At 49.7% G+C, this 15,301-nt stretch overlaps 1 protein-coding gene across 1 annotated transcript in view; it reads left to right on the top strand.

Annotated features, from left to right (window-relative positions):
* LOC144138445 (uncharacterized) overlaps positions 1–15,301 on the top strand; it is a 35,251-nt gene that overhangs the window by 6,967 nt on the left and 12,983 nt on the right. Inside the window, exon 2 of the mRNA XM_077670728.1 lies at positions 12,361–12,590. Within this exon, the coding sequence (XP_077526854.1) occupies positions 12,405–12,590 (186 nt within the window). The 5' untranslated portion in view covers positions 12,361–12,404. The remainder of the gene's footprint in view (positions 1–12,360; positions 12,591–15,301) is intronic.

Below are 15,301 nucleotides of genomic sequence, written 5' to 3'. Positions count from 1 at the left end.
ATCGAACCTGGGTCCGTCGCATTATGAAGCCGGCGCAAATCCGACTGCTCCATTTCGACATGGTCGGAGTAATTTGGAAAACTCAGGCGACAACCAAAGAATCCGTAATGAGAAGAACAGTAACGAGAAGAACAATGACGCTGCTCTGCGTGCCGTAAGGCTGTTAGCCACAAGAGGTTAGGCCTAACTCCCCATTTTGAGGTTTATGACATTATGCCTGATGTCTTAACACCTCAAACCGGCACCCAGTCAAAAAATTGCTTACTGAACGTCAAGCAACAGGTACCGTTTCGCGCCGTACACCACAAACGCAAACGTTAGGCACAGCCGAGAGTTGCTGTGGTTATTCTGGAAAAGTGGTACGTACACCCGGCGTCAAAATAGGCCGGAGCACGCGAGCGCGTGGCAAAATGCATTGCCGCGACATCTGACGTTGCACTTCTGGTGTCGAGACATCCATGTGCGCGTGCGCGTCCAATCACGCTCGCTATCCTGCCTTTTACTTCGCTTCAAACGGTAGCGCTGATCACATTCAGAGCTTGGCGCCAGGGGTCACTTTCTTTGCTCAACATGTTTTGCTCGTACACGCTTCAGCGGCCGAGTGTGAGAGTGAAGATGCGTTGCTCGCCCTGCCCTGCTATGACAGATATCTAATCTTGCCCGTCTCGCGGTGACAAAATTGTGTCCCACATATTCTCTCCCACTTCGGTATTTCTAACAGCGACGCTGTTCTTGGGCTGGGCTTGACTACAGCCTGTCCTTGTATCGTTTTACGCTCCCTCCGGAGTTCCCAGCAAAGCGTTTGTGTTTACAGGTAAAGCCGACTTTATGAAGATCGGCGGAAGCTTGGTCTTTGTAAGCTGGCCTTCCGACACTGCCTGTTGCGCAGCGAAGCATGGAAATCTACGGGGGGAGTATGATTAAAGAAGACGGCTTTAACTCATGTGTTAATAAATGTATCCAAAAACAAGTTCTATGAAACTATGCTGATAGGACGATTATACCGCTATGCCGAGTTTCGTTTACTACCGTCGTAATTAGGTAGTGAAGTTGTAAACGTTGGAGAATTAGTTTGTTGTCATTATAACGCAATCTACTGAGAGATATTGCCATGTATTGGAGAAAACGGTCGTAACTGCGGCTCCGCGCTGTTTCAATAGATATCAATCCCAATCGGTGGAACGAGTTTTAATATTTTTTCGTAAAACATGCAATTGGTTGTTAACTAACTGAAGAGAGAAATAATCTATTTTATGAAGGTGTGATGAGACTTTACATTGCACACGTTCTGAAACAATAAAAAAGGGGAAATGGGAGAAGCGTTCGGCGTGGTCCTGGGTTTGACAAAAAATTAACCAAAAATTCAGTTCCCTTCCACTCTGTGAAGAAGGATGACCATCAAAGCTGCGGTGCCGAGCCTCAACGTGAGCTTTGACTGGGTCCAAGGGGTGCACGAAGCAAAACACGTTTGTTTGTACTTTGCGATTCAGCATAGTTCGTGGTTAATTGACTGAATGAACTTTTGATTAACTAGAGTTTTCTTCCGATGGACAAACATGGGGCTGTCCGTTTCCCTCCCGTAGAATCCCATATGTGCTGACAGCAGACGAGAATTACACAATATTAACCATTTCACTGCGAACCATGCAATTTTGAAAAATATAAAACCCGGCTTTGTGTTAGATTCGTCTTAGCGGCTAATAGGTGACGGGTAAAAAGCGCAAAGGCTCATGGGTGCATTGTTTTCTCCCGCGGAGAGCCGACACTTCCGGTTCGGGAGCTCTCCTGGCCTCCCGTATACGCCGTCGGCTTTCACGCGCGTGTGTGCTTGTTGTTTATCTGTTTTCACCGGGAAAAAAAGCGCTCATGCATCGGGAATTTCATAAATACCAACGATTGACCCTACTAGGGGTTTATCTGACAGGTAAGCACCCTATGACCGATAAACAACACGCACGCACGCGCCTGACAGCCGCCGGCGCACGCAGACGTACGGGAGGGCAGGAGAGATCTCGAACCGGAAGTGGCGGGAGCAGACGACGTACCCATGAGCCTTTGCGCTTTTTACCCGTCACCTATCGTCATATAATTTCTTTCGGTATAGTTTCAACGAAACAAGGGTTAGAGCCACTTTCTGTGATGGTATTCCCTCCGAAGATTGACTTGATTCACTGTTCAACAGTAGATGTGGGAAAGCCATCTTACAAAGATCAAGCTTACAATGATCCCCTTAATGTCTGCTTCACCTCCTAACATAAATGAATTGCTGGAAAGACATTTTAGGGAACAGCCCTTTGGCGCCCTTCTCTGGGCTCAGCCGCGTCGGCGTCGTCGTGACCGAGCGAACGATGGGAAGACCGACAAGTGAAGGAACGCAAAGGAGGAGAATGCCGCGAAATTGGGAGGGGAGTAGGTTCGCCGTGGTGGCGCGAGCCAGCGCTCTCCGAAAGTGTGCGTTGGGGGAAGGGAAGGGGCAGTATGCTGTGCCCGCACGAGGCGCTCGACGCTTGGAGAAAACGTGAGGGGGGCGTTCGCGCGACAATGATGTGCGTTCGCTTAATGCTATGTTCAGACTAAATACGTAACAGCCGTATCGTGCGCTATGGACGTAAAAAAACGGCGTTTTACGTCTCAGCCGACCGACGTCTCAGCCAATTTGACGTCTCAGCCAACCGAACACAGTTCAGTTGGCTGAGACGTCAAATGACGTCATTACTTAAAGATATTACAATTGCGACAACACTGAACCCGGTCTGAACCCGGTCTAAGACGCAGTTCTTGTCTACACCTTGTCTACATTCTTGTCTACGTTGCTCTATTACCGGAGACGATCTGCTGGATCCTAGCCATAGACAGCTTTTCTGTAAAAAAGAATGCAGTATTTAAAACTAAGATAGCTGTACCGTTTTCATGTATCCTTTGTCAGAGCAGCGCAGAGCGAGCAACGCATCTTCACCCTCGCCCTCGGCCGCTGAAGCGTGTGCGAGCAAGGGGGGTTGCCCAAAGAAAGTGGCCCCTGGCGCCAAGCGCTGAATATGACAAGCGTTGCCGTTTGAAACGAATGAAAAGACAGGCTAGCGAGCGTGGTTGGACGCGCACGCGCACATCGGTGTCTCGACAGCAGATGTGCAACGTCAGATGTCGCGGTGATGCATTTTGCAACGTGCTCGCGTGCCCCGGCTTATTTTGACGCCGGGTGTACCTCCGCAGTTGCACATACCCGCAGTGTGGGATTGGCCAACCAAAAAATCCATCACGAGAAATTCTTCGCGTTCAACCATCGTCGTCGTTAGACGGAGTGGTGCAAAATATTTTTATTTCTTTCTTTTTTTTGTTTCCAAATTACTTTTTGCTTACCAATCGGGCTTTATCGTACCTTGCGCTCCCACTATGCTACGTAGTTGGGTTCCATAATTAAATGTTACAGTTATTTCCTGTCCAATCCTCTTGAGTGTGCATGCGCCATTTTTGTATGGGCCACCGCAACACCGGGTGCCATGCGGGAGGGAAGGGGCGATGATGATGACGGTGGAGATGACATATATGTCGCTTGAAGCTGGCTACACATATGTTTTGTCAAAAACATCCGAAATATCGAAGGGTTGAGGATGCAGAAATGCTGAGATTTTATCAGCGACAGAAAAAAGGGCCCATCTCCCCGCGAGGGGGACTCGAGTAAATGCGTCGCATAGGGGGTGGGTGTATTGCGTTAACGTTTAGTGTTTGGGGAGTTGGTGGTAGTGAATGCGTTGTATCAGCAGCTTCTTGACGTAGTTTGAATGAGTCAAGGATATAAGGTGCGTTCGTAGCCTTTCATTCTGTGTCGGTTTTGTGGCGCAGTGGGAAGAGCACCATGTACCTTGCGTTCCGCCCACAGGTAGTCAATGCGTTGTATCAGCAGCTTCTTGACGTAGTTTGAATGAGTCAAGGATATAAGGCGCGTTCGTAGCCTTCCATTGTGTGTCGGCTTTGTGGCGCAGTGGGTAGAGCACCATGTACCTTGCGTTCCGCCCGCAGGGTCGTGGGATCGAAACCAGGCGCCGGTAAGTGTTATTTTTTTATATAATGTAGTTATAATGTTATAATAGTGTCCGTTGAGGTCCAATAACGGCGCGCTATTGGTATACTTCGAAAGCCGCATTTCCCAGCTTTGTTTTAAGTGCAGAACACTTTAGGGGCTCGCCTTATCGTCGTAGCTCGCTCGCTGGACCCAAGTAGAGCCGCATGGCGTTCCGTCGTAGTGGCTGTCGTTACGGCGTAACCCAGATGCTTCGAAAGTCGATCGGTTTATGTAGTCACAAGCGTTCGCAACTCGCGAACCGCAGGCGCTTGTCATACATCTCCCCGTTTTAGCGCAAAGAAAACTGTAGGTACATTTGAGACAAAATATACGCAATTAGCCGGCAGCGCCCGCGTTCATTTACTTAGGAACGCCCGTTGAGTTGGTTTTTACGATAGTGAGCGAAAAAAAAGTAGCAGTGCAATGCCGGTACGTGCGGGAGGAAAAGCAAGCACAAAAAGAACAGAACTCCTGCTGGCGCAGTTTCAGGCAGGGGGCGCGTGAGCACTGCGAAGACGGGAAATTCGAATTGCAATGGGTGGTAGCAGTGAGCGTATAACGGCGCTACGGACCATTATGGCGAATCACTGCTCTCTGCAATTCCGACGGCTTTCACATTGGGTGGAACGGCTTTAATTTGTTTTAACTAAGCCACGCGTCATTTTGACTTACATGGAAATAAATCGCGCTATTTTTTTGTGTTCTGCTTCATATTTTCGCGTTTCATTTGTCCGCATTGTTGCGAACGTTTGCAAAACGTGCACGAATCGATCCACAGCGCGAGCGAAGTGGCAAAGATAAGGCGGAGGCGTCTGTTGTTGTTGCGGGATACATTTAAAGGAGCCATGAAGAGAAAATACAACTTCATTTAATTTGAAAGAACTAGGATTCAGTATCTCACTCAGCTCAATTACAGCCACAAAAGATGTTTTTTAACGAAAAAAAAGCAAGAAGTATTTAAGAACTTTCAAATTTTGCGCCACAGTGACGTGTTATGAGCAAGAATGACTTCATACGGGCCAACAATAAAACATAATTTTCAGTGCGTTAACTGCACGTTAGCATTCAAGTGATGCGGCCAAATGGAACTAGAGGCCCCATTACAGACGTCCAGTCATGTGTCGTCGCGACAGGTCAGTTAGGCGGCCGCCAATCGCACAAACAAGGTTTCGTGACGTCATAGAAACGGTTGCGGGAAATTGGGTAGGGGGTCGCGACTGCTTCACACGTTTTTTTTTAATATCTCCATTATTTGTTCAAAGATTGCGATGATATTGGTATCATTGTTATCGGGACTAAGCAGTCTTTCTAATAAACCCAACTTGTATTTTGTCTTCATGGCTCCTTTAATGATGAGAGGGGATGCTATCAGTGAATGCGGTGAGGGGTAAGTTGGGGGGGGAGGGAATTTGTCCCGGAGAGGACATCTTCTGAGCGAATTTTTGTAGTTGATTGTAAGGGCTCGGCTTGAGAGAGAGAGAGAGAGAGAGAGAGAGAGAGAGAGAGAGAGAGAGAGAGAGAGAGAGAGAGAGAGAGAGAGAGAGAGAGAGAGAGAGAGAGAGAGAGAGAGAGAGAGAGAGAGAGAGAGAGAGAGAGAAGAACTTTAATTAATTGATTGATTGATTGATTGCGGGGTTTAACGTGCCGACGCTACGCAGACGATGAAGCTTGCCGTAGTGGAGGGCTCCGGATTAATTTTGACCACCTGGGGATCTTTAACGTGCGCCGAAATCTCGAACACATGGACGTTTTCGCTTTTCGCCTCCATCAGAAATGCGGCCGCTGCGGCCGGGAATCGAACCAGCGTCCCAAACAACTTTTATTAGGAGCATTGATCAGAAGATCACGTGGGAGTGGTTCCCTATTCACGGGAATCCATCGGCCGTCTTGTCCACGGCTGCCCTCTCGACGAGGATGAGCTGGTCGGGGAGGGAGGGGCTAGACAGCAGTGTCTCCCACTGCTCTTGGGTGGGGGGGGGGGGGGATATTAGGGGTTGCAATCCAGGCGTAACTTTACATTCTACAATAATGTGCCTGAGTGTCCCTGGCTGCTGGCAGAATTTGCATCCGGCTGAATACTGACTTGGGGACATTAGGCTTGTGGTAGTTCTCAAAAGGCGTAAACTGCGCTAAGGAAGATGCCACACACAGAGAGGTACGCAAAGACAGGCGCTGTCCTGTCCCTGTCTAGTTGCCCGCAGGTAGTTGTGCGGGAATTGTTGATACTTAGAGGTGATAATTAGATTGAATAGGCCAGAATGGTCACATTTTGTTTTCGCGCGATACCTCTTTGAAGGGAGTTAAGCTGTGAGTGTGAGCGAACGACTGTATAGGTAGTGCGGGTCGATAAGTGCGGTGGGATCGTTGTCAGGCGGGAAAAAATTCGATATCGACGCGACGCAATGGCAAGCGCCTGCAGTGTTGTCACCTCGTGATCTTCTTTGTCTTGTCGATTGCGCTGTGGGGCAGTTCTGTGTTAGCAAGCAATCGACGGAGTATTCAAACGAGTAATCGACCGAGCAGTTGGTTCGGAACGCATCCACTACAGTCATGGCGCGAGGAGACGAGTTACCTACAAAAGCGTGCGATCATAACCGCGTCGCCACGGCACCAGAGGCGGAATGTTGAGTTTTGTCCACCTTTAGTCCATTTCAAATTTTGTACGTCGGATCCCCGGTATCCGTAAACGGAATACCCGAATTTCACGCATCACAAACAAGGCGGGGCGCCGGTTCGTGCCCATCTCAGTGTTTTCACGAGTGCAACTACGTCACGAATGAAATGGACGCGAAATGGACACATCTTTTTAAGCGGACACAACTCAAAATTCCTGGGGCGCTCTCATTGTCGAGGAACAGCTAGTCTCGTGATACAGGTTGAGGAAAGGAGCGACGTAGGTTGCTAGACTCAGGACGAATGCCTGCACAAGCCTGATTAAGAGGACGGGCCTGATTCGTCCTGAGTCGAGTAACCTACGTCGCTCTCTTCCTCAACCTCAAGGGGGATGAGCGCAATAAAATCAATGCTTTAATAAAACGAGTTTACAAGCAGGCAGCTGGCATTCCAGTTACGACCTCCAATGAACGCTTTGAAGCGCTAGGGCTGCATAACACGCTCGACGAGCTGGTAGAAGCTCAGAGGATAGCGCAGCTGGAAAGGCTCGCCAAGAGCCGGAAAGGCTGACACATCCTCCGAACACTGCACATTAACTACGAAGGAAGACTTGGAAAGAAACACGACATTCGGGCCAGTATCAGGGACATATATACTACCGTGAACTAGAATACTTGGGTAGTGGAAAAAGGGCCGCCTTCTCCCCATAGCGCTCTTGAAGCCGAACATGTTAACCGCCGCGCTTGGCGCTGGTGTGCCCCGCCCGAGGGGACCCCGAGGCGGCGCGCCTTGCCGCTATGCTGCTGTTGAGTGGTTCACGCTCGGTTTTGATGTTTCTTAAGCCGCTGCACATGATATTTTTGTGTGTGTAATTGCAAGAGCAGCCTAGCTTGCACTACGCTGATCTTTAAATGTTCTTGGTTCTTTTTTTGTTTGTAATTTAGAGAGGACATATGCTTGCGGCGGTCTCTTATGTCCGAAGGGCCATGGCCCATGCGGTTTGAAAGGATAGTGCAATAGCGTGTTGTGCGATTATATCCCTAATAAATTTACGTGATTGCTGCAAAAATTTTATATTTGCGATTTGTTTTACCCTGCTTTTATTTGTTGAATTCCTAACTGTTTCATAATATCTTGCGTCTGCAAGACGTGGGCAGCACTTTTAATGAACTTGTGAATTCGTAATATGGTAATTGTTTTATGTTAATGAATGACCAGCGTAGAACTGAACTGTACAGTTTTAATATGATCCCGTTATAAAGTGCGCCATATGGTGCTTTTCTGAGAATTACAGTTTTGAATGTTGATCGTTTTCGCAGCCTTGAGTGAAGTTATTAAAAGCATATCGTGTGTATTGTGTGGATTAGTGCACTGAAATGGCCCAGGCAAGATGGGACGCATTTTCTCGGGACCGAGCGGGGCTCGGCCTTCAACAATTTTTTTTTTTTTTCGCGCCGTGCTGGTCCGGGCGCACGCATGCAGTGTCTGAAGCCCGGCAGCCATGCGCCGAAAATTCGTGATTGTTGATACCAAAAAGTTCGCTCATTGAATTAGGTTAAATGAAAAAAAAAAAAAATCAAAGCGCGAAGTCACTGGAGCTCTGTTAAAAATATATTTCGTCGATATTCTCCAAAATTCATTTTGCTGTGTCCGGATACATATTTACAAAGCTCGGTCTAAGTTTAAAAATTGCAAGTCCGATATACTCGCTCTATGGTTACGTTTTCAGGTTGAAAAGGCCAAATTTTTTCGGCCTCATGTTTATAGTCTTTCGAACGTGGGCTGATATTTCAAAAGAGTCTGAAGGGCTCAGGTTTATTTTATTAAATTTTGCCGGGTAGGGGCGGGGCTCGGGCTTATATTTAAAAATTTGTCGGGTTCGGGCGGGCTTAGGAATTGTGTTCCCTCTAATGTATATTAGTATGAAACTCTATGATATATACATCCCACCATTGCCAAGAAAAATGCACCCTGCGCACAATAGGGAACGCAGAGAGGCCAGGGCACAAGCAATACAAAAAAAAATTCACAGCATATCCACGGGGTGAATGATGATGAGTGGGCGAAGCTCCTGAGGGGAAATCATCGGTAAAACCGTGACTCTTCAGTGAAAGTTCGCCCACTACATCTGTGTCCGAACGTAACGTCTAGAAAGTCTCGCTTAAACCGCGCGTCGGCACCTTGGGGCTGAGCTCACCTGATGCGTTTTGCAGACGCCTCACGAGCTCTCACTGCATCGGGGTCTGCCTGCCGTTACGCGCGCTTTCTCGCCGCTTCCCGTTCTCTGACGTTTCGGAGATCCTCTTCGCGCCGCAGCCGTGCCGCTTCGCGTACGGCAGGGTCCTCGCGCCGTTGCCGTGACGCTTGGGCCTCTCGTTCTCGAACGCTGGGATCTTGGCGGCGTCGTCGCGCAGCCAGACGACACGCTTCGGCCTCCCGCTCTCGTACGGCAGGATCTTGGCGGCGGCGTCGCGCAGCTTCACGGAGCGCTTCTGCCTCGCGGGCTCGCACATCTGCAGCCTTATCCATCGGGCGACTCCGAGCGCGCGCCAACAGCGAACAGATTTTATTACAACGCTCCCCGCCATCTAGTAAACAATCCAAGAACTAAACTAGAGGTAGCCACGCCATCTAGTATACAATCCAAGCGCATCTTTTCATCATATACAAGTACCGCCATCTAGTAAACAATCCAAGAACTAAACTAGAGGTAGCCACGCCATCTAGTAAACAATCCAAGAACTAAACTAGAGGTGGCTACATACATACGTCGAGGATGGACAGACCCCCGCCCTAAGGAGCTTCGCCCCTAAAAGGTTCGCACACTTTGGGGGCGTGGTTTACGTAGACGCCGCAGACTATAGCTGTCGCAGCGCCATGGCTATATCAGTAGGTGACCAACAGGGCCATTCAATTACCTCTGGCACGGTCCCCACAACATCACCGGAGGTCGGGGAAGAGGCGCCCATTGCACTCGCAATGATCTCGTCCTTCAGAACCAACTTCGTAGTAAGTGACTCGAAGCCGGCAATTCTTAATTACTCGAGGGGGCGCATATCGTCTGAAACCCTCAGAATCCTACAGGCCGGTTTTTATGGAGATCGTGTCCGGGGAATCCAAATCATATGGGCGCCGGCCCACTCTGGCCTCCCGGGGGAGGCGCACGACGCGGCTCCAGGCTTCACCGACCGGTCCGATGTCACCAACACCCTCGACGCGCACTCTCGCTCCGCCGGTCGGATAGGGACAGCCTGGGCGCCCACCGAGATGTACTAAACCACTATAGGCTGGGAAGGGCAAAACACCCTGTGGCAGACAAAACTCTGTACAGACGACAGGCAGTGGTATGGCGCCTTCTCCAAACAAACACCTTCCCCGACCCGGTGTTGTACAACCGCTGCTACCCGGCGCTATACTCCAGCGCATATAAGCAGTGCGGAAACAGGGCGGAGCTGCAACATATGGTCTGGGCTTGCTCCAACAAGGGATAAAGAAATCGAAGGAATGAAGTTCAGAAACTAGCGATAAACATTAAAAGCTCTGAGCAGTGGGAGACCATGCTGCTCAGCTCGGACCCAAGAGAGCGAGTCCGTCTGGTCCAGATGGCCGAGGCCGCCGCCAGGGAAGAAGGACTTCGGGCTGCCGAATGAGGGGGGAGGGGGGCTCTCATCAAGAGCTTCCTTCCCTGACTCCCATCTATGGACAAATAAATGTTGTCACTTATGAACACTTCGCTGCAGTCGACCCTCGCCAGCCCAGCACCGCTCCTTTTAAGAGACGTGTAGTCTTTCTTGGGCTTCCTAAACGAAAAAAGTTATCACCTCTTCCTAATGAAAGTTGAGAGAACCATGTCCAACATTCGCTGAAAGTGCGTCTATTGGATCGTCAAACCTACAATGACCGAAATCGCAAACGAAGAACCAACCCATGTGACGATTTTTTGCGCACTAAGTAAACGAATCCACGAACACTCTAAATGTGTGCCAATGCGTGGGTTATGAGATAAAGGCATACTATTGTACTCCTGCTTCATGGTCGACGCGTGTAATTATCATATATAGAACCGTTCTTTTTTCGCGATTTTTAAGTAACTTTTTTGACACAAAAAAACTCCCACCTCCCCTCGCGGGAACCCCTGTGTAGATGCGACGCATAGGGGGTTCACATTGCAGCGTTGGACAGCGGAGGAACGGCGCTGGGACGATGGAGCGGAGCGGCGCAGGCACCGCGTTTTATAGCGCGCATAACGGTGAGGGGACGCGCCGGCGCCAGTGCGTCTGCCGCGGCTATGACACAACACAATCCAACACAATCCACTTTAATCCAATCCAAATCCAATCCAAGCCAAGCCAAGCCAAGCCAATCGAATTCAATCCAATGCCCCTCGCGAGAGAGTGTTCGCTATCGGAGTGGAGAGGGGGTGAGCGGCGGAGAGCGCAGCTCGCGCGGCGAGGAGAATGGGGGAGGGGCGGACGCCGACAACAACGCCGACGACGCCGGATGCAGGGAGAAGGCGAGCGAATGAGATGCAGTCGCATCTAATAGAAAACCGGTTTCACGCATGTACCATGTGTCCGGAGATTTTGTCAGAGCTTTTTGGTTGACCAACCGGGCTATTGGTAAATGCATTAGCTTCTGGACAGAACTCCACCGGTCCCACTAAAAAAGCTTCCGCTTTAAAAAATTTTCTGCCAAGGAAAAATTTAACATGCACCTGGAATGCGGCCGTATGGCTACAGAGGAAAACGATACAGCGTCACGAGTAATTTCGCAGCTGAGGAAGAATTCCCCCTGCTCCGATATTCAAACTCAGGACCACCGTCTAAGTAGGCCATTCGCTTTACTAACTGCGCTAACGCGGTGGCTAGGGGAGTTTTAATTGACCGTGAAGTTTCTCAGAAAGCTGTACAGTAAAAGCTCGTTAATTCGAACTCGGGTACTTCGAACTTACAGTTAATTCGAACTGACACCCTGGTCCCGGCACAGCCCTGTTTCCCTGATGGGGGAAAATTCCCGATAATTCAAACGCGTCGGTATTCAGAGCGGTTAATTTGAACTGGGATTGCTTCTCGCAGAAGAAGTCGGCACAGAGTGATTACAATGTGTCGCAGATACAAACCAAACCAAATTTACTTGAGATGCGAGGCAACGAAAAAAAAACAAAACAGCGTAGCGCGCGCGCTACGCCGCCGCAACAGCTTATTCCACTTCCGCAGCGCACGCTTACTTTTTATTTTGAGTGCCTCGAACCTGAAATGTAAATAAAGGGGTTTTCGAGCATAAAGAGTGTCATTGTTCCCGAAATCACCTGCCACAAACGTGTAGTAGTGCCTATTTCGCGATAACAAGTCCAGGGGGGGGGCTTAGCTGTCCGCGCAGTGAGGCGCGATGTCCACTCATTCTTGCGCCCGCCAGCTAATTCGAACTCCGCTTAATTCGAACAATTTTATCGTCCCCTCGGAGTTCGAATTAACGAGCTTTTACTGTATTTCCTTTTCTTGTAGCCTTGCGGCTGCATTTCAGTCGTATGTTAAGAAAAGTCAAACAAGTGCCCCGACGCTCTCCTGCTCCTTAATAGGCCAAAATTCTGGCTTTCCTTCCTGTATTCATTCAATAAGGGCCTCATTTGTAGTTATGTTTTATCATGTACGAGACCAGCGCTGTTCCTCGTTACCCGTGCCTCGCAGCAGGACGAGGTGACGCCAGCGGCATCCTGGGGGCGGCGGCGGCCATGGACCATCGCGCCAGCATCGCGGCGGGCGCGGGCGCGCAGCACTTGGCCCCCGTCGGCACGACCACGCAGCAGGACGGACGGGGCTGCGACGCCAGCTCCTTCTACCTGGGCGCCACCCTTCTGCTCAGCCTGGGCTCGGCGCTCTCACTGTTGCTGGCCTTCCTGAGTGACCACTGGGAGCTGGTCAGTACACTACAGACCACTACGTATACCCTTATCCATGGCGTGACGCCACACAGACGTAGCGACTGCTTTCAAATTAGTGCAGGCAGCAAATTTGTGGGCCTTCCTTGTGACTAGGCACAATGTAGGGGTCATTGGGTACACTATAGTTCAGTTGTTGCCGACCATGAGTGTGAGGAGAATCCCCTTTCGGGCTTGCAAAAGGGATGTGCACGATACCCACGATGAACTATGTTTTCACATGTCATAATGTCAGACGATTTGAACTTGCAGCATAAGTAGCCAACATACTTATTCGATGCCCGACTTTTGAGTCTGGCTTTTATGATTATGCGTGACATACTGTCAAGGAAGGAATAGAGGTAAAAGAAAGGCAGGAATGGCGACCAGGCTAGTTTGCTATTCTACAAGTGGCAAAGGGAAGCAACGGGAAAAATTATCAAAACAGTAAAAGAAGGGTAAGGTAAGTACAGAGCGTAAAGAGGTGTGCCCAGTGTCACGACACTATAGACGATAGAGTTCGCTGACTTCATAGAGGGTAGTCAATTGGGCTACAGTATTCTGTGCAAGTTTGTTGTTTTCGTGGGTCCGGCGAAATACGCTCCCCGCTCACATTGCGGCGGATGGTGCCTGCCACTCTGCATTCGTTCCGCGAGCATTGCCGTTACTTACAATATATGGATGCCCCGGGACAATTTCTCCAACAGGAAAATCTTCGTCGCGCCGCACGAGCTCTAATTCCCCCGTCTGGAACGGTCTGCGAAGACTTCGTGTTGGTGTAGCCCTCTCTCCCGCTGCTACCCGGGAGTGGCCACCACGCTACCATGCCCCGGGGTTCGCACAGAACCGCCCCCTTTGCAAGGCTCCTGCCGAAGATGCGGACACAGAACACCTGTTCTGGACGTGCCCTTCTTGGAACCGGCAAAACACGACACCTTCGAGGCACAGGCTTCCACCCTGGCAGACCACCTAGCCTCCACCTGTAACGTAGTCTTTATGTCATTGGGTATACTATCGCAATAAAAAAAAGTTCATTGTTTTTAGGAAGCACAGGAGCGCTTTTGTCGCCGTGTGCGTAGATGACGGAGAAAGCCAGTGGCCCAAGATTTTCTCCTCAGAGAACGGCCGCCGAGAATCCAGACCGTAAAGTTGAGGAGAGTTTCCTTTTTGCCGATGAAAAACGTGGACACTCACATAGAAGATGGCGTATGGTCTCCGGTGTGTCTCAGGCTTCACACGCCTCACTGTCTGCCATTCGAATCAAATGGGATAAGCATTTGGGAAGGCGACTCCCAGCCAGAGACGGCAAAGAACGGTTGTATCAGTCCATGCAGGCCTTATGGAAGAGGACGCTGAAGATGCGGGTCCAAGGCATGAATACGAGAGCTCGTGAACTCTTGGGTAGTCAATTTGGCTATCGTGGTCTCCCGGGCAAGTTTGCGGAGAGCCCGAGCGGCGTACGTCCTGGAAAATGGAATGTATATGGTCTCCGTTGTTAGGGGCGAAGCTAGGGGCTGGGGCTGTTGGCGTTTCCTGTCGTCGTCGTCGTCATCGTCGTAATCGTCATCTCATGCAGTCACGGTACTAAAACACCGGGAAACTCGTTTACGCCTCCCGCTAGAACGTAACGCGCGCCAAAAAAAAAACAAAAAAAAAACAAAAAACACCGGGACACTTGTATACGCATCGCGCTAGAGAGCTTCGTGCTTCAAAGACAATAGACTTTTACAGCAAAGCTCAAGAGGACTGTGATTTGTGTCTAACTCTCGTTCTTTATTGTGCCGTGTTTTCGCGCGCTGGATTGTCAATCATGTACAGCAAAGCTGTATATCGCTGCCATTCAACGGTTTCATCTCTGTTAAAAACGCCAAGGCGCCAGGAATACTCTTATACACTGCGTGCTTCGTCCGTCCCCAGGTTTCACATTTGTGAAGATGGCCCGGGATTCTTTTTGCTGTGCCGAGCGGGCGGCAGCGTCCGCACTTTCATTGTCGACAGTGCCGCAGTGTATGGGAAACAACTGATGGCCGAGATAAGACTATCGTATGACCGCACTGCCCAAGCGGGTCATGACATATTTATTGTCAGACAATTTTCTCTTGCAGCTAAAGGTCACACCAGGCCTTTGGTGCGCCTAGCTTTTTTGCATAGCTGGCGTGTCGTGAAAAAAGTCAACGTTAAAACATCGGCTACTCGGTAACGGAACTCTGCAACACTCCCGATAAACGCCTTCACTCTTTCCTTCGTATCCACTGAGAAAGCTATAGTTATCGCCAGTACGGGGCGGCACTGCGTGATTTGCTAGTCGCAGCAGATACGCCTTCGGTCTCTGCTTTGCTTTGGTGCCTTTCCTTTTAAAGTGGCTATCGAATGCGTTCATTGCTGCAACTGAAGGAGTGCCGTCCAATAGCCGCTACACCGCTGTAATGACGTAATTCCAGCGGTCGAAGAACGCCAACACCGGGAAATAGAAAAATCTTTTGAGCAAGTTTCGAAGTTATCTGATGGGCATAGAGCGGTAATTTTTACCTTAAGTACTTTGCTACCACGTTATCTAAGTACTGGGTGTGTTGGTTTACTACGTTATGCAAGCATTTAAGATCTCGCGAAAAGTTGACAAAGTGCTGCAGGGTTCATTTAAACGCAGAAGTCATGTAGTGAAGCCTTATTTGTGCATTTCCTGCAGCAAGGGTTAGCAAAATGGAGAAATG

This window comes from Haemaphysalis longicornis, unplaced genomic scaffold (genome assembly GCF_048455015.1).
Source record: "Haemaphysalis longicornis isolate Haplotype H1 unplaced genomic scaffold, Haemaphysalis longicornis Haplotype H1 scaffold_5, whole genome shotgun sequence".
Classification (NCBI taxonomy): Eukaryota; Metazoa; Arthropoda; class Arachnida; order Ixodida; family Ixodidae; genus Haemaphysalis; species Haemaphysalis longicornis.
This window is presented reverse-complemented; position numbering and strand designations above follow the sequence as displayed.